The 20126-nt window shown below is 38.7% G+C and overlaps 1 protein-coding gene across 2 annotated transcripts; it reads right to left on the bottom strand.

Annotated features, from left to right (window-relative positions):
- Window positions 1-336: 336 nt before the first annotated feature.
- Window positions 337-18852, bottom strand: HACD1 (3-hydroxyacyl-CoA dehydratase 1). 2 transcript variants are annotated; one of them, XM_054816699.1, is made up of 7 exons: window positions 18529-18852; window positions 14470-14587; window positions 13217-13235; window positions 13047-13135; window positions 10257-10378; window positions 7871-8049; window positions 337-6385 (listed from the first exon to the last, which is right to left on the bottom strand). In XM_054816699.1, exons 1-7 carry the CDS (start codon window positions 18654-18656, stop codon window positions 6303-6305), a joined length of 738 nt encoding a protein of 245 aa, XP_054672674.1. In that variant the 5' UTR covers window positions 18657-18852; the 3' UTR covers window positions 337-6302. The 2 variants fall into 2 exon arrangements, with proteins under 2 accessions (XP_054672674.1, XP_054672675.1); XM_054816700.1 differs by having other exon boundaries at window positions 13047-13129; window positions 18529-18794.
- Between the last annotated feature and the right edge of the window lie 1274 nt (window positions 18853-20126).

The following is a 20126-nucleotide window of genomic DNA, read 5'->3' on the forward strand; positions in this document are numbered from 1 at the left end:
TTGTAATACCTATTTCAGGACCACTGTAATGCAATTGTCTTTATACATGTTGACAGATGTTATACATTCTCTTGAATGCCCTGTATTTTTCCCTTATTTGACAAACCAATATTAAAACTCCTCACACCTACATCTTTTTAATGGAATATATTTTAAGAAATATAAAAAAGAAGGCTAGTTAATGGTAAATTATGTTATAGGGGACCTCAAGATTAATTTGTGAAATAATTCCAGGTAAAATAGTATTTGTAAAGACACCAATCTGGTGTAATACGTTGAACAGTTGTATGAACTGACCTCTACACACTAAAAAAAAAATAAAAATCAAGTAGAACATAGTTTAGAACATGTCTTTTAATTGATGAATTTCTACAGTGCTACAGTATTAACAATCTCTAAAACAAATATCTGAGTCTATAGCTCAACAAATCTTATAATCTTTGCAAATAAATAAGTTATTAAAAGTATCATATTGTGTTGCTTTCCTGTCTGTGTAAACTGCTAGTGATAATGTATTTCAGAAAAAATAACAATAATGAGCAGCTGCAGTGCATTTACATTATTAAGAATCTTTAAGTACAATTCTATACATGATACGCTTAGGTAAGTATTTCTGTACTTACACTTTTACAAAGCCATCAACTGAAAGGACATAAAATACATTCAAGACTGAACAGAGAAGCAAGAGAGCTGTGAATAAAAAGACAACATGTTTCAGTTGATACAATATGACACAGAAAGTATTGTACACTTTAGAACTCGAAAGCCACTACCAGTTGCAGGCCTGAACTTGACAGCAAGTTCCTATGAGAGGGCTAGAGTTACCCAACATCCAGGTTCTCCACAGTTTGTCTTGGTACAGCCTTAAGTTCACTTGTGAGACTTACTCACTTTTGCGACCCAAGAGTTCACAAGACAGGTCTTCTTGATCTGGTAATTCATAAGGATGAATCACTTACTGACACCTGTAAAGCCTTCAGTCTTACTGACAGCACTCAAGACCCCTAGAACGGCGTAGTGGTGTAGAGTACCAGACACTGAACCAAGAGTACTACCCACTAGTAAGGTGTGCCATCATGACAGCAAGTTTAAGGAGCTATCCTTGGCAAATACTAACCTGCCACTTTAACAGCCTCATAAAGCTTAGTAGGCACTAACAATACTGCAACTCAATCGAGCAAAAGAACACAGAGCTTTACAGAAATGAGGTGCTTGTTTCTTAAACAGTCATTGTAACAAACAGAATAAAACGTTTAAATGGGCTACAGTTAATCATCTATAAAAAGTGTATGTTCAGCATGAATTTAAATTGTAAACTGGTAATAAATAATACAGTATCTCCAAGCATATCTTAAAATACACATTATGAAATAAAATTTAATTTTCAGAAAAGCTTTCAACCTTTTTGTTCAAAAACACATTTAACCAATCCTTTATAAACAACTGCAGCCAGTTTGCCTGCCTGAAAATTTTGATTTATAAAGCCCTCCTGGCTACTGCAGAACATTTATTTGTATTAACTTCCTTTTTTTTTTCTAAGGCAGATTAGCAAGAGCTGAGTTCACAAAAACTGTTGATGTAGCAACTACCTTAAATTATAATTTATTGTAATGGCTGTAATTTGTTTTCATACTTGTTTATTTAGTAATCATATAAATATCCAAATATCCACTAAAGTAAGCTACTGTGAAGACCGCAAGTACCACAGCCAGAGCAGTAACTAGACCTAGATTTAAAATGCACGTATTTCTTTCTGGATAAAAAAAGGTAGGTTCTCTCTGGTCACAGAAAAGCTCTTCATGCACCACCCTGTTAACTAATCATTGCAATCTGTCCATTAACAAGAACCTGGCTAAATCATAGAATCATAGAACGGTTAGGGTTGGAAGGGACCTCAAAGACCACCTAGTTTCAATCCCCCTGCTGTGGGCAGGGACACCCTTCACTAGACCACGTTGCCCAAAGCCTCATCCGACCTCGTCTTAAAACACTTCCAGGGAGGGGGCATCCACAACCTCTCTTGGCAACCTGTTCCAGTGCCTCACCACTCTAACAGTAAAGAATTTCTTTCTAACATCTAATCTAAATCGACCCTCCTTCAGCTTAAACCCATTACCCCTTGTCCTGTCACTACACTCCCTCATAAACAGTCCCTCACCAGCTTTCCTGTAGGCCCCCTTCAGGTACTGGTAAGCCGCAATTAGATCTCCCCGGAGCCGCCTTTTCTCCAGGCTGAACAACCCCAACTCTCTCAGCCTGTCCTCATAGGAGAGGTGCTCCAGCCCTCCGATCAGCTTCGTGTTATGTTCAATGGGAATTAGAAGCAGCACACTGCACCATTTCTCCAAGGCTGTTAATTTTGAACTATACTAGCGGTAGAACCATTTAGTGGTGGACTTGGCAGTGCTAGGTTAAAGGTTGGACTTGATGATCTTAAAGGTCTTTTCCAACCTAAATGATTATATGATTCTATTGAGAGCAGCGTGGCACAGCTATCTTGGCATACCAGTATTTCAAGAAATATAGGCTTATAGATAGAACTAAGATAGCTGAGTGGAGCAGAAAAGCCCTTTCTGTAACACACCCTTTGTGCACAGAGATCCTCCCAGCTGATCTCATAAGCTCCCTATGCAGAAGGTATGAGAGCATGTCGAGTTTCCTCTCTTCTCACATCTTGCGTAGTGAGAGGTGAGAGAAACAACGTCTACCAACTACTGCTCACAATGGCCTCAGTGACCCTCTTGGTAGCTAATGTGGAAGATGCAATTTCTCTGCGTCATATTCCTTCGTACTGCTCATGCCCTGAGCCCAGGATCTGGCCTCTAGACATTCTGGAAGAGCTGTGGAACAAGGGGATTCACCCAGTCTATCCCAGAATAGCCTTTCCCAGTGGGAACAGTGTGTGAGTGTTGGGGGGAACCTCAAAAAATCCAACTGCTTTCAGCTGGAGTTTATAAAAGGGATGGTGTGTTTCTGTTACTACCAATAGTAGGAAATGTCACCTGATGGATATGAATCTCCTTCCAAATGCCTATTCATATGTATAGTCATTAAAAAAGCTTCATAAGGCCATGCTCTGTATCAATCCATTCCAGAAAGCCTATATAGGACGAGTAAGAAAACACCTTTAGACGAACAATTTGTTAAAGACTACATCAAAACATTAAAGACGCTGATGTTTGAATACATTCCTAATCTTTCATAAACAGGAAGATTCTAATGATTTAGAAAGTTAGGAATATCGCAGAGAAGAATACAAAAAAGACAGGTGTCAAAAAGAAGTTGGAAAGAGAGCACCATATGAAACTCATACTTCAGTTTTTATGTCCATTTAACAAGCTAATTAAATGTTTCACAATGTTAATTGAAATTTAAGTAGGCTACCTAGGATAAAATCCTGACCCATCTGAAGTCAATGGTAAGAGGATTTTATCTGCAATTCTCACTATCTTTGAGAAGATATTAAAACAAAGGTATACATTGAGGCTTCAGTGGAAGGTTTCAATCAAAAAAGAAGAGGAAGAAAAGAACATGTTGCTTGTTTATTTTATAGTACATGCCATGTAAACTAATATACATGGCAATCTCTCTGGTCTATGAAACATTGAATGCAACACTAAGTAATTTTTAGATTTTTATTCATTTATCATTTAGCAAGACTCTTCTGCAGCTTTAAATCACGTTTAAAGTTGTATCGTTACCTTGTACACTGTTGCTTTACTGCAAACTCAAGATTTTAGCAAACAGTGCCGTATTTTTTTCATGTCGCATGTACAAAAGGATATAAAAACAGCTCCTTGATTGACATATGATAATATCCTTAAGCCAAAATTAAAAAAAAAAAAACAAACCAGTATTACAGCACAAGTATTCCTTTTATTACAGGAATAGTATCTGTGGGATGCACTCATCTGATCAAGGATTTCAAAATCACATCCTTAAAGTATCCAACACATCTTCAATGAATTGATAGCTGTGCTCTTCAGTGAGCTGCCTTGACAGTAAAAAACAGACACGGAACTTAATCTAATCTTAGTTACTCATATTTCATCACCCTATTCTGCTTGCTAACTGAGAAATATGTCTAAAAACTGCCATGATGTTCCTCATGGATCAAAAAGCAAGTCAAGTTTATAGAACAGTACTCTAAGAACTTTGGACAAATACAGCTGCTAGTCTGAATATGTGTAATGCAACTATTTTGTGATTCAGTGTTGTAAATGTAGTTTATGTTTTAAACTTTTAATAATTTTAGCTGCATATAAAAGAATAAGTTAAATTATAGCACCTCACGTGAAATTTGTTCTAAAAAATACAAAGATTACACCTTTTAAAATTGTAAGAAATACAACTATTCCATCTCAAGTCCAGTATGCACCTGTCATTTAAAAGGAAACTAATTTACATGTAATGAAGACATGCATAAATATCACAAATTTAAGGCACAAAATGGAATTTGAAAGTTAGGGATGTAGTAAATCCTTGCTTTTTCATCAAATTACCTGATACACCAGAAAAAGGTGTATCTACAATTTTCAAAAAAACTGTATTATCATAAAATCATTGAAGCTAAAAATAGAAACTGCCTATTCAAGCCTGTAGTTCAAACTCTTGCCCAAGGAAGACTATTTTCCAGTATTGTGTTACTTCTAACTTAAAACCTTCCAAGAAATTGTATGCATTGATAAGCACTACTGTGTCATTCCATAACATAACTGATCTCATTGGTCGGATCCTTCTCCTGATATTCACTGGATATTTACCTTGTTTCAATTTTATATAATCAGTTCTAGTTACACCTTCGTGATAATAAAGCCTCTTCCTTTACATGTATTTGTCACATAAGAAAAAATTATACATACTTAACGACTCAATCTTTCCAACTTCTTTCTCATTTCAACTGATTTTGTTACTGTTCTCTGACTTTTCAGGAGCTTGACTCAATTCCTCACCCCTGAGGTACTCAAAATATAAGACCTTACTCCAGAAATTACCTCAGCAATTACAAAGAGTATTCTGATTTCCAGCTGCCTGATGCAGCTTTTCTGCATATATACTCTTCTTTTGACATTAGTGATGCCAGAATCAACTTTGTTGCCTACGTTATCAAGGCTTCTTACTACATTATTACATTTCAATCTTCTCTGTCTCTCACTAAGTATCCAAGCTTCCTCAAATGCATTACCTTTTCTCTGAATTTCTTAGGCTGCATCTAATTCTTTTCTACATTTAATCCATCTGTTGGACCTCTCCCACTCAGGTATCATATAGTGTAATATCATCCGTAACAGCTACTAATATACTGTAGATCCCTCTTACAGATAATTGAAGACATTAAATAGAATTAGGTCAATGCAGTATAAACAATTAATGGGGAGGGAGCAATTAAAATTGCACAATGGGATGATTCAAAGCACAGTTTATATTTTAAGACACTATTTCAAATATATTTTATCCCACTTTGCTATTTATAGGAAGTTAAATATCTCACTATAGCTACAGTTTCTAAATGCAATACCATAATTTTTCAGCATACATAATTAAATGTAGAATAGGAAACACACCGACAATCAGTCTTCCTCCGCAAACAAGTCCCATTCCAGCCACTGACCAGAGAAAGGTAGACACATCAATTCTACTCCTCAGCACAAACTTTTAACCAGTTAATATGATATCTATTATTCTACATATCTTTAAAATGACAAATGAAAACACAGACACATCTAAATTTGCACTGACAATCAAGAATTCAGCTCCTTTCAGAAGTCCTTCTGGAATTCTACAGTGTGATCCTGTAATTCAAAGAATGTTGAACAACATGCTGACAGTACTTATAACTGGAAAGATATTATTTAATATAAAGCTTAAATAACATTTAAGCCACCTAGCCTATGAAAAATATCATTACCTAATTTATGCTCTGTTTTCCAGAAGACTCACTTTCAGTACAACTTATCAACTCTCCTTCTTTTCTTGATGATGACTACAGCTCAAACCAGACTTTTCAGAATAGAAAGCACAGTAACCAACTATTCCAATTCCTAAAGCTATTTGTGAACCTATTGAAAAAAAGAAAATAATTTGTTTGAAGAACTGAACAATTAAAAATCAAAGTGAAACCAAGGATGAAAAGGTAAGTCTGAAGGTATATTAATTGTAAAAATAATACAGTCCATGTTATTTCATGCACAGTTGTTTATTCTTGTTCCATGTTTTAAAACTTGGACTCAGAAAAATCACAGGAAGTTTTGGTTTTTTACTCTCTTTTTTTCCATTAAAGCACCATAGTTACACGGCTTGATTCAATCGTCCTTTTCCACAATCACTTCTCCATGAAGCACCCTTCTTCTCTGCCGCAGCATGTGGAAGTAGAGTTGTGGAAATACTTGATCAAAGCATAAAAGAAAGCAAATTAGATGAAAAAATGCAACAGATCACATAACGGAAAAATACAATTTTGCAGAATGATGAACTGAGGAAAAACTATGGCATACAGTGCTGTGTTGGTTAAGGTAAATAATAGCAAGTCATGAGCATTGCAGTGAATTACAAAACAATAATTACTCAGAAGTGAAACAAGGCCCCCTGAATGTATACCCTATGTTCAAGGAACTTTCCCTCAACACTTACTTTGGATAACCAGGACTTAACCACTTTGCAGCAGTGCCTCAAGTCTTCAAATCTGTGCTAAGGTAAACATGTTTGAATTAAGACTTTGAGGAGGACACAAATTTACCCTACTTATTCAAGTCTGAGGTGAGGAGCTCCCTATCTCCTGGCCCTCTGAAATCTATTATATTATTGTCCTGCTGATACCTTTCATCCTTATATTTAATGGATAGAAAACTGGATTTATTCTTGAAGCATTAAGTTATATAAACACTTGTAAAACTGTTGGTAAGTTATGATAGCTTAGGACATTTTTTATTCATATAAATCCCTCTCATTGGCCTTCATGATTTCTTGTGACAAAAAATTTCACAGTGTGTGTGCGTACTGTGAAAGTCCATGTTTAAGGTTGACTTCTTAAAGGAGTACCTTTTATGGATGCAGATCACAGACCCTTTTAACTTCACTCTTCCTGCTTCTCACTGCCTCTCCCTAATTTCTTGCCTTGTTTCTACCTCATTGTCCAGACTATCTAAAATACTCTATTTGCCTAGTTCGGTCTAGCCCCAATCGTGGTGCTACATCTGAATCAGGTTGCTTTCTCCTTGTCTACAATGCTTAGGTACCAGTGGAAATAACACTGGAAGTGAAAGGCAGATAGTCTCTCCAATCTTAGCTCTGGTTAGCCAATTGATATGTGGCTTCTGGTATCCAGAAGTACAAGGACAATCTGATTAAACCAGGGACTGAAGTATGTTCAGAGAGGCTTAGGGGGTGGATTTCTGTGAAAATGAAATCTTGGAGAATATTGCTTCAAGTTTTTCCCGAGCATGCTCAAATGGTGATTTTTGGAGGTGACACGTAAATGGATATTAATAGCAACAGAAATAAGGCAAATCTCTGGCACAACTTGCAAGACAATTTTTAAGCCATTGCTTCAAAGTGGCAGAAACACTAGAAATTCTCAGCGACACAGTCACAGACACTTCTGTGTGCAAGCAAAAGCTTTTTTTACTTTGTCCAAGTCTTAGAAAGGTTTTAGCATTTTCACTGAATTTTTTAAGACAGCTTATGTTCTGAGGCAGATAACAGGATGGAAAATTTCAGTATAACCAATTAAAGCACAGCAAAGCTTGGAACAACAGAAAGCTGGCTTTTACAGTAGAAAGTGTTCAGCAAATTTAACTACAGGCAGTGTTTCCAGCATTGCTGATAGTTTATTATTATGTTGTTAGCGTTACTACAGTTAAGTAATACTTACATGGCACATAGGAGAACATGACAATAATAAGGAAGTAATAGTAGTCAAAGGAGACATTATATTTGTTGGGAAGTCTCAGTGAAAACATTCCTGTTTTCTTCACATAGGGTAAAGCAGCATATATGGTTAGCAGTTCACCTGCAACTCCAGCAGGGTACAAAATGATAAAAAAGTTGTATCTGCATTAAAAAAAAAACCCTTGTGAGAAATACCCCATGAATTTAAAATTTCCTCTTGCTATTATTAGTTGCACAGCAATGTATTACAGCAGTTCCTGCACCAAAATCAAGGACCACATCCTGACTTGGCACAGAATACCAGTTTCAGTTACTTTGGATAGCATTACTTAGGTTTACAGAGAATGCATTCCTCAGTCCTTTTATTTAAAAACAGTGAAGTATCAGAATGTTTGTATATCTTTCTTATACTAAAGAGTAAAACAATAAAAAAAAAGTGTGGTCTCCAATAATGTCTTTTTTTAAAATTTACTGATCTTGCTCCTGTTGTCACTGACAGGATTCAGACCAAGACTGGATCCCAAATTCAGATGATCCTGCATATTTTTGTCACAGTGCATGCACACTGGGTCAACTCTAGGTTTTATAACTTCTTTGAAGATAATGAAAATGTTGAGAAATATAAGAAGCCTGTTTTACCCACTGCCGCATGGGAAATCCAAATAATACTACATTAACCACTAATGGAAATTAAAAATAGAAAAAAATGAGAGTGCCAGAAACTTATCAGATCCATTTTAAAATGGGAAGATGTTCAAATAAAAGGCAAAAGCATTCGGTTTAAAGAAAATGTGGCTTGAATGCCATAGGTCACACAGGTGGTGACAAAATGAAAAATGTAATCAATAGGGTTTGTGCTGTCCTTATGCACAGTGCACCATGGAGATAAAGTTTCTCCTAAGGAACAGCTCTCAGGTTCATGCAGGGAACAGCAATGACAGCTGTCGCACAGAGAGAAAGGTACAGTGCGCACTCCATGACCAAAGGAGATGAGATCCAAACCAACAGTCCTAGGAGCAAATGGGCTTAGAGGACTCACAGGTCAGAGAACAGATTAGGGCAGCTGATGCCATCACAGTTTGTCTCTATGCACCAAAGTAAAAATTCTGAACTAAAGTTTAGAGTATACCTATTCCATTAGCAATGGACAGGCAAATCTTTTAAAATTATAAGCTAAAGATCAGAAATTTCCAGCTCCCTTGAAGTACTGAATTTATGCCTAGTTGTGCTGTTTGAGTATCCATAAATTTGATAGGATATTTTGGACTCTACGAAAAGATAATACATTTTCAAATGTTTAGTTTATAGTATATTTCACCATGTATCTCTGCTGTGAGAAAGTCAGTTTTCTCTATTGTCTATTAAAAGGAAACAAAAATTCTGTCATTCAAGATACACGGACTTGATGCCAAAAAATGTATCTGCCAATGTAGTACTACTTTCTGAATGCATTTCTCTTTCTGAAGCCTACATAAAAAATGATTAATAAAACCAAACTTGATTTTTTTTAAGTTTGCCATTTAGTGTTTAAATATAACCAAGCCTACCACCTTAGGTATTAGCAAAAATATAATGTATTATAAGAATGGACATAAATATCAGACATATCAAAGAAGTGCATTAGAAGCATCAGAACTGTGTTATCTATAAAACAAAAATGAAGGAAAATAAACAAACACACTCTTTTAAATAAGAGTCTCCAGCACTGAATGTAGGTAAGACATTTTCCTTCAATGGTCTAAGTCTGTTTGTCTTACATGTATTTTTAAAATAATGACTACAGAGAATACTACTCTCTCAGTTAAGGCTCCTGATAAACATGCAGTCTCTGTAATATATCTGATCCCGTGGCCAACCTTAAGTATGCTTCAAAATCAAAGCAGTTTTGATATGGAACACACTTTTTATGTGGGCTAAACTAAGTCAATGTTTAGCTTTGCTATATGAATATAACCTCACAAAAGCACTGATAAAGCAGAACTTCTCATAAAGTAATAATATGCATACAGACTGAGTGACAACAACTCCTACATTTTCAAAGACCTAAAATCCACAAAGACTAGCACGGGTGCTTAATTTGGGGCATTGTATTCAAAAGCATCTTAAGGAGTCATACTGTAACTTAAAAGATGACTCCAATGATAAAGAAAAAATTTAAAGCAGAGTTCAAACTGTGAAAGACAGAAAGCAAAGAAAAAAAATCACACCCCAAAACATCAAGTAACGATCCCAAGTACAGAAAGCAACTGACTTGCACTCTGCTGACACATAACCAAAGCTCAAACATCTGCTCGCCTGTGTGTTAGCTCAGCATGCGTGAAACTAACATGCACAGCACCATGAGAAACTGAAGTGCAAGACATCTCCACCTGGCCCATTTAATGAAGTATGGCAAATGGTTGAGCAGGTTGAATGTGTAGAAGGAATATCGAGTAATCTCTGTCACAGTCCATACGACCAGAAAAAGAATAACGCTCTCCTCATTCTGGATCTGCAGAAGTATAAAGAACCAATACTTTCTTCATCCTTAGGCTTCTTTTCTGTGCAAACTGCAACAGACTTCTGTTTAAGATACATGGAACAGAACTAACATCTTGTAAAGAAAGAAAATTTTGGCATAAAAGTAATATGCTGAAACCATTACCATGTACAGTTCTCTAGCATATGTATTTACTAACATACAGACATTTTGCAAACTGAGCAATCCATTATGCAAATATCAAAATATAGAACCCTGTAATTGAGCTTATTCCTCCCTTTATTCTCTATCTGCATTTTCACTATGTTACCTAACTCCCTCCTTCTTTTTAGTTGTGGTTGACTAACTTGTTTATTTTCTTACTTCCCAAAACAGCAAGAAGAAAACAATGCTACAGAAGACATGTTCCTTTCATAATCAGTCGTTACCCATTCTGCATTTCACTACTGTGTCTCCTGGTCTTTCTCTTACTTTTTCTCTTCCTTCTTCCTCACCATGCAATGCACGTCTCCATGAAACTTTAGACAAAAGGAATTGCTTAGTATAATCTACTAACGGGAACTTAGTTGCAGAAGATCAATTTTGGCAGACTTCAGGGAGCTGTACGATAGTTAAGGAGCTGGAACACAGATGGATCACTAAATGAAGAGTAGTTGGTAGATCAAAAGCTTTGGGTAAACTCACTCAACAGTCCTGTTTAAGAGTTAAGTTCTGAGTCATTAAACTGCCTCATCGGTAGGTAGCACATCTATCTGCTGTTTCAAAACATCAGTTCTTTTTCACTCTAAGTGAACAAATAAACAGAAGTCCCCAAATACAGAGAAGGCGCATGGGGATCTATTACAAACACTACCTTCTGAGAAGAAGAATTACACGCAAGTAATTTTCTTTTCTTTAAAAGGGGAGGAATTTTGTAATACACTTCCATGCCTGAAGGCTGAAAAGCTCCAGGGATGTCTGTGAAATAAAATAAATTTTTTTTGTTAAAATTACAAAAAAGGGAAACGATTTTTTTTAATAAAATGCAACATGGTGGCAAAGCTTAATATATGTCAAAGATGCTGAAAATGCACAACTCTGTCAAAGTCAAGAATTGTAAGTGCTCATCACCTCATAAAATTGCGCCCTCAATGTGTCAGTTAAAGAAGGTGCACTTTTAGTGAAAGGATCTCACTGACATCATAAAAGGAGATATAAAAATACCGCCACACTCACAAATAGCAACAACTGAAGTGCAAAGACATCCAAACAAATAAGCAAAGGGAAAGACAGAATTAGGCTGTTCTTAGCCTCATGCGATTAGAGGCAAACATTGATAACCCAAACTTGGATTCATGTCACAGTGCTAAATCCAAGCAGAAGAACTTTAAATAAGTATGCAGAGAATTCCTATTTGTTGCCTTGCAAATCTCCAGTCAAATAGAGAGATCTGGGTCTGGCTATTATCACTAACATGCGTCTCACCACCTAAAATGACCCTGAACATTCATGCCTGCTAAGCAATAACAGCGTGAAATACAATCAGACATACATTAAGATGTATTTTTTCTTGGACACAGCTTGACCTACTGTGCTGAAGACAGAGGAGACAAAAGAAATGACTGGATATGCTAAAGATTTAATCCACTACAGATAATAACAATATGGCAAAATGCAGTGCAAAATTCCAGCAGTCATGTAAACTTTCAGTATAAAAAACTTGTTAATCTTTGAGACATTTTCCCTTAAGAGAAAAATTGAAACATGTAGCTTACAGGAAAAAAAAAAAAAGAAGCCTATTCCATGTTAAGAAAAGCGACAGTAAAGGAAAATATGAAGTGTAGAAAACAAGTCCTCTGTGAACTGAAACAAAGGGATTTGACAACTGAGGCAGGTGCTGTGATATACCATCAGCAGAAAGGCATATGCCATCTGCTGGTGAGACAGTTTAATGGCTCAGCTTTTTAAGTTCGAAGAAATTCAGGAGCACAGACTCAACATCTATCACTTAATTCTCCCATGCCCTTCATAGAAAGCTGACCTCAAAAACTGAACTGAATGTCCTATCTACTAACTGTAAGCAGTCTTCTTGTTTCATTCTGCTAACGAATCACTAGACTTACAATAACCACCTACAGCCAGGCAAATAAAGTATCATCATTTATACAGGACCTTAAGTGTCACTGTGGCATGCTGGATGACTTGATATATTTTTAATGAAAACAATGCAGTATGCATGCCATCAAACATTAATATTACCATAACATTAAAATCCTGAGAAGGTTCCTAAAATAAATTGCAAAATCACAGCCATGTTTATCCAGGTAAATTCCATTTAAGACATATATTAATTTAGATAAATTCAGTATGTGCCAATATAAGTTTTTGAAAGGGAACCAGTAACACTGTGGTAGATTTTCTGGTAAATAATAGCAGTAGTCATCGATCTCACTTAGGCAGACCACAGCTGCCACAATGCTGAAGATAGTGCTGATTCACAACTAAGACCCAGACCCAGTCTCCTGGGTAGAAGCACATAAATTCCATCCTGTAACCCCAACTTCCAAAATCGCGCTCAAGTATATAAGTATTCTCTGAAGGAATGCCATTAATTTTTAAATTGTTCTCCCTTGTTAAATGAGAATAGTGTTAATGGTTTCTCCTTAAAAACAATCAAAACACAACTTGCTCACACACATACCTGTTTTATGCTATGTGCAATGAACCACACCATGAAGATTCTTGAACTCACTTGGACCCCAGTCACAAGCACGGATGTGCGAACTATTCCTTAAAAAGAGAAACATGTTATCTCTGTTCCATAATTCATGTTTTAATTAGTTACAGGAGAAACTAAAACAAAGAACTCACCAACTGCACAGTGGACTACCTGTAAATAAAAATAAGTTAGAGGTTACTGATGTACAGTATGTTACTATCTACACTATAAACATCGCCTTTTGATATTAATATAAACCTAGGCTTAATTCTGAAGGAGAATCGAGGTTTTTTGTCTCCAACTAACAGTCTTTAAAAGAAATAAACGTCAGAGCCCTGGCAACCCATGCTGTGATGTGTTCAGATCTGTGCAAACACATGAAATAGATTTATTTTCCTAATTAATATGTATATATCACATATTGAGATACTTACGAAGCATTTATTTTTTCAACGAGTAAGCTTCCCTTCCATTATCTTATTCAAAGAAGAATTTTACAGGACAGTGTGGAGGGAGTCACATAAGGGATGATAAACACACAGCAATTTTAAAATGTTCTGTATTCATTATGGATTAATAACATTATTATAATTTTGACAATGACAGCTATGACGCTTCAGATCTATTGTGTTTTCTGGTCAGTAATATTTAGCAAATAGAGTGCTTTCCACTATTTTGACAGATTTGTGTAAAATGATTTGTTGTGAAAGTTTAATAGCATAAAAGCCTATATACAGCTGGCCACATGATTTTAATAATTGCTTGAACTACAGATGTTGTAGGCAGATTGAGAAAAAAAGTTAAAATGTAGACAGGCACTCTTTGTGGTGCCTGGGGAAGAACTGTAAGTGCTCAATACACCCAACAGTTTCATTCCATTGATGTACCATAAACTGAGACTGCTAGTGCATAGTTGGCAAAAGTCATATAATTTTAAGAATACTCTGCACAATTTGCACAGACCCTGTTGTAATGGATTATGTGCGGTATAGGAATCCAGTCTGGAAATACGCAGAAGCAGGAAAGGCACAGAAGGACAATGAGCCCAGTATAAGGAGTAAGAGGGAAGCTATCATCTCTGGAGATGGAGATGAGCTCATCTACGCTAGAGGGTTGACCTCCTGGCTGGAATGCCTTCAGAGATTTTGCCTTTTGAGTTAAAGACTCTCAAATCAAAGCAGTTCACAGGCAGTGTTTGATTTAAAGAAATATTAGAATTAGGTTTGAAAACCTGTGCTCGTTTTTTTCAATGAAACACCTTGCCCCCCAAAAAAACTTCATTAAATAATAAAGTTAAAAGGACTTTAAGTACTAATACAATATTTTGATATTAAATTCAGGTTAATAATGTGTTTTGCCTATGATACGCAGCATCCAGTAAAGCAAACTAACGTTTAAAATTTACCTCAAGCAAAGCAAATGTCTGGAAAAATTTAAGCGTCTTTTGAACGCTTCTGAATAAGCCTCTATGTGTTCCTTTCTGTATATAAAACCGCACCATGGCAATACCTAATACCAGCCACCTACAAAAGAAAGAGAATTGATACATTTCAAATTAGAATTCTGAAAATATCCATCCACCATAAATAATTCAGTAGAATGTTTTCTTCACAGAATATCTTTGCTTCTTCACTTGTCGGTGTTCTTAGGAGATTATTAAAAATATCTTTAGACATAAATATTAGAGATTATTATGTAAACATTACACTCTTTTATCTCTTTACTTGGAAAAGGATAGAGGATGACTTGTTTACCTTCAGAGGATTGACTTGAATTGAGGGGACCCCCCAAAACCACGAGTCCATCAGACTTTTCACTAACAGTGACTACATAGTTTTATTATTAAATCCTCATGCATCTTTACTGTGAATTACTGTTATTTGCAAACATGTGATGAACTCAGCACTGAAGCCACCATTTTGGGTCACAGGTTTGTATAAGTAAAGGACCAGAACCCATGCACATCATTTTTACATTTTTCATGGCTCCAGAATTCATAATTATCAGAAATGACTAGTGATCTGAATGCTTCTGTTTGTGATTGTCCAACTGAAGTTACCATTACAATTAAATTTTCAAAAGCATTGAGAAGTTTTCTTTGAAAATCAGACTCCAAAGTGCTGAAAGATAGGTGCTCTATGCCCCTGGCTTCCAGAGGCAGGTATATTTAACTAGCACATTTGGTGGTGTTTTGGCTGATTTTTTAATACTTTTTTAAGGAAACTAAACAATGATACTGATAACACTCCTGATATAAAAGAAAGAAAGCAACAGTATCTTTTAATCAAACTGGAATCGGATATAAAACTTAAATTGAAATCTCAAGTGGAAACTGAGACTAAAAAAAATAAACTTCCAAACTGTGGTGAGTTGATCCCCACCACCCAGCCCAGACCCAGCACAATAACCCAAGGCATGTGCGATTCCTTCCACATAATTAATCCATGTTTGGACAATTAGATTTAAAAAATAGTGTACTATATTTTCCATCCTTAATGCGGAGCTATACCGCATTCCTACAAACATCATGCTACTGTGATGCCTTGAAACTTTAGGTTTCAATCCACAAAGACTAAGAAAGTACAAAAATTCTTTAGTATCGACATATGGGCATGTCGACATCCAGAGCTATGGATGGCTATTTTGAGAATTAAAAATAAAAATACAAACAATAACTTTAGCTTAACTTCTTGTCTGATGATATTGGGAACAATTACTCAGTTCTTTCATTCTACATAAAGCCATAGCAAGCATGCTGTACAGTGACATGAGCTCTGGCTAAGGAAGGACCCAAGTGACAAAGCAGAGAGGTCTGAGAAATACTCAAGAGGCAGATTCAGACAGCACACAAACATTTGGAAAAATATGTATACAAACATTTGGATAAATATTTAACAGATCTCCTGTTCTTATACTCTTCCCTAAGCATAAGATATTGACTAACATTGGAAACAGTGTACCAAGAAATACTTAGACTTGTTATGCTGTAATGGCATGAGAGTCGCATGGATCATGACAGCTCTCTGTTTGTCTCAGATAGCATCTGCTTCGGTATCAGCCCCTTAACAACTCTTACACAAGGTGGCATGGCCCATTCCAGCACTTCATGATGGCATTTCAAACTCACATAGAGTTAGTCAGGCTTCCCCACACGGTAGGAACGATTCCCCTTCTTGATCCCTTCTACTTTAAGCCCATGAATCTGATCTGCCAGAGCTCCAAAATTTGCGCCTGCAAGTGTTACTTAGATTTTATAACACATTTTAAATCTGAGTGCATTAATTTGAGGTTGTCTCCCACCACTGTGGAAACGAGGAATTACTGGAATACCACTGGTAGTCCTTCACAATAAAGCTGCCCCGTTTTATGGGGAAGGGTTTGACAAGAGGAAGGTGACAGTGAGTTTACATCCAGCTGGCACCACAAATGGTGACAGCAACAGCTCTGTCCTAGCCCTAGCCTGAGAAATCATAATACATCTAATCTAACAAGGCATTTTCTGCACCTCATTCCGTAACAAGGATTGCAGAGAGAAGTAATCTCAGACTACACTCAGAAGCAAAGACTGCAAATATTTTTCTTAAATATATTTTTATTTGGACATGAATTTCTGTAGATTGATTTATTCAGTTGTCAGTGGCTTTGACTTCAGATCTCAGGAAAGCCCTTGTACTGAATATTGCAAATCACTAGGAAATGGAAAAGACTTTCCATAATAAAGGTAGCATTTCCAGTTGGGTACTGATCTGTCATTTTAACCCCTTAAACCTCTGTTAGAAAGAAAGATAATCTGCAATTTTTTATTAGAATGGTTTTTAATGTGCAATTATGTATTAGTTTGTTGAAACTCTAGAAACACTTCGCTATATTGCACTGCCTGGACAAATGGACAAATATACTTTTCCTGTTACTTATTTACCCTGTGTAGCGCCCTTGTTAAGTACTGCTCTATTTCAAATGTTTATTTTTCTCTTAAATTGTATCTGTAAAAGATTACAAGAATTTGTTCCTATCTCTTATTTCTGTTTCCACATAAAATATGCAATTCTGCATGTTTTAATGCCTTTATATATTAATGGGAGATGGGAGAGAAGGAAGTGGGAGATACTGAAGCAGGACCTAAGGTCAAAACTAATATGGTTTGATAATCTTCTACAGACATATAAAAGTCAGTGCAAAGAGTCAGTGTTCATTAGCAAATTCACACATGGAGCACGAGGCTGGCAATCCAGTGAGGTAACATTAACCTGCCAGCTAGACAAAAAATTACATTGATTAAAAGCACTTTTCAAAAGGTGCTGCTCCAATATATGAGCTGACTTGAATACATGTTCAAGAATCACAGTTGCTAGTGAGAAGTTAGCCATTACGATCATATTCCTGGCTTTCTGCATCAGTGCTTGAACTCCAGCTTCAAGTATAGCGTATCAGTTTTGCTCTATGGGATTCAAATGGCAGAGAGTTCACCCACTGGTAACGACGGTAAAATTGTTCTCATATGAATGTCAGCCTAGAATTTATAAAATTGTTCATTCTTAGGGGTTTTTTTTTAAGCATGTGGAAATTAATAGGGTTGAGTTTTTTTCCCCAAGAGTTAGTGAACAAGACAAATTTTCCAGAAGTGAAAATACGTGCCTCAAGCAGTAACAACATGAACCTGAGTGCTCCTATGATCTGTTATTCAAAATAAATACCCACTTTCCTCAAAGCAAAGCATCGCAGTACGGAGCGCTAGCTCGAACGACCCCCTTGAGTTACTACAGCTCTCTTCCCCCGCCCCCCGCTCATCACCGAACGCCGCTGGCGCTGAGGACCACGCTCGGCTTTGGAAATTTCTACCTCGCAGGGAGCCGGTGCGAGCCCTGTTCGCTAGATCCAGGGCTCACGGGCCTGAACGAGTACCACACGGTAACCCGGGGGGGAGGGAGGGGAGCTGACAGAACCCGACGCAGGCGGGAACCGCCGCCCGGAACAGCTCGCCCCGAGCCCCCGGCGCCCCATCAGCGCCCGAGGTCGCCGCCCCGAAACCCCCGGCGGCACCGAGCGGCGCTTTCGCCTTCCCGCGGCTGGCCGGCAGCCCCCTCCCGGCGAGGCGCGGGGGCCGGCGGTGGTTGCGCCGAGGGACGCGGCTTGCGCGGCACCCCCGCCCGGCATTCCTGTCCCGGCTACACTTAACCTCTGCGGCGGGCTCGGGGTGACGCGCTGACGGCTGGCAGCGCTGCACCGTATTAGGCAATGCCCAGCAGCCCAGGGCTAGCCCAGCTCCCGGCGGCTCCCCTGCGCCCCCGGCTCTCACAGCGGCTGCCCCACGGCTACGCCAGCCTGCCCGGGCCCCCAGGCCCCCGCCTCGCCTCGGCCGAGCTGCACCCGGCTTCCGCCGCTCCGCGCTGCTGCCGGGCGCTGCGGCTCCGCGTCTCGCTGAGGCGCCGCGCTGCCGGCCCACTGCGTGCCCGCGCCCGCTTACCCCGCGGTCATGGCGACGTTGTAGAAGATGAGCCAGGCCGTGGCCAGGGCGCCCAGCCTCCTCTTCTTGCCATTCTCCTTCTCCTCCACCGCGCCGTTGCCGCCTCCGTCCTCCTCGCTGGACGCCATGGTTCCCCCCCGCCAGGGAGCGAGAAGCGCACAGCCGCGGGGAGGAGGGGCTCCCTCCGCGGCGGGGCTGAGGCCGCGCTGACAGCCGGACCTCGCGCTGTCTCTCACCCCATCTGTCTTCCTCGAGGGCCGCTGCCCGCCGCCAGCTGCTCACATGGCGCGGCGCGCTCCTCCCTCCTCCTCGCAGGGGCTCCCCGGGGCACGCCAGACCCTCCGGGGGCGGCGCGGCGCGGTCCCGGGGCGGGCAGGGCCGCGGCCCCCGGGCGGGGCGGGTGAGACTGGCGGCAGCCCGCACGGAGCGTCCCCGGGCGGGCTGGGTCCCGGCCCTCACTGACGGCCCCGGCCGTTAGACCGCTGTCCCCTAGGCTGAGGAAGCCCCCTGTGGGTTGGTGCTGCGTCTCCAGGCTTGCTGGTGACCGTCAGGCAAAAGTGGCGGGCATAGCCCACCGCAACAAAAGTGACAGAAAATACCACAGTTCTTGAAAAATGCAGAAATGTGGTCAGAGACCGACTGGTGGGAATGTGCCCACAGAGTCCCACCTCAGAGGCCCAACAGCCAGCTGTCAGGGTGACCTCGGGGAGAGGACAGCTTTCAGTCCGGCAGGTCGCAATTCACAAGGAAGACTAAGGCCCCAAGAAGGGGTGAAATTTCTTCTACCCATTCACCCAATGGATGAGAAATTTCTGAAGATCCTCATAACCCTTTCTGGATTTGAATAAATTAAACATTTTGTCCTCTGCATGTTTTGCCATCCCATGCTCGTCTGTGTTTCCTGATCATTTATGAATGTATAAGCACAAAACTTACTACAGAACTTTCATAAACAACCCACAGATTTCTTTTTGCCATAATAAAGAAAACTTGTTCTTTGTTTCTGTTTCCCATGTTTTGACCCATGGAGATATTTTGCTCCTTAATCTGTAACTACTTCATAACCTTGGTAGTTCCTGTGTGGCAATTTTTCAGCAGTGTTTTCAAAAGGTGTTTGTTGCATTAATATTTTTTTAATCTGTTTTTGTTCCAGGAATTGCAATAAATTACTTGAAATGTAATTTCCTTTTCATGCGTTTTCTATTGTTCTTTTTTTTTTTTTAACCATGATTTCTGTGAATTTACCGTGTATATATTTGCGGTTCGCTAGTCTGTATTTTCTGAATAATTACAAGATCCTTCATTTAAATTTGATAAAATGTCAGTTATTTTCAAAGCATTAAGTGCAGTATCTGTGATTAGAAATACTGTACTTTTATAGTGCAAAATTATTTCATCTAATATTTCAACTTTGGCTAGCACCTTTTGGCCCAAAAAATCGCAGAATGATTCATAAGGCAGAGTTTGTCTACATACAGAAACATAATCAATGGAACTGAATAAGTTCTGAATTAATACGCATTAATTGCATTATCTAAATCAGCTTCTAAAATAACTTATGACTGGCATATCAATGTAGCTCAGCTTTGCTGTTATTC

Source organism: Grus americana, chromosome 2 (assembly GCF_028858705.1).
Source record: "Grus americana isolate bGruAme1 chromosome 2, bGruAme1.mat, whole genome shotgun sequence".
Taxonomy (NCBI): domain Eukaryota; kingdom Metazoa; phylum Chordata; class Aves; order Gruiformes; family Gruidae; genus Grus; species Grus americana.

Coding starts and splice junctions, on each gene's coding strand:
- HACD1 (XM_054816699.1), bottom strand. CDS start 18,656: ATGGCGTCCAGCGAGGAGGACGGAGGCGGCAACGGCGCGGTGGAGGAG. Junction 14,588..18,528: donor AACGTCGCCATGACCGCGGG/GTAAGCGGGCGC, acceptor TTTCTTTTGTAG/GTGGCTGGTATTAGGTATTG. Junction 6,386..7,870: donor CATGTTCTCCTATGTGCCAT/GTAAGTATTACT, acceptor GCTTTGATCAAG/TATTTCCACAACTCTACTTC.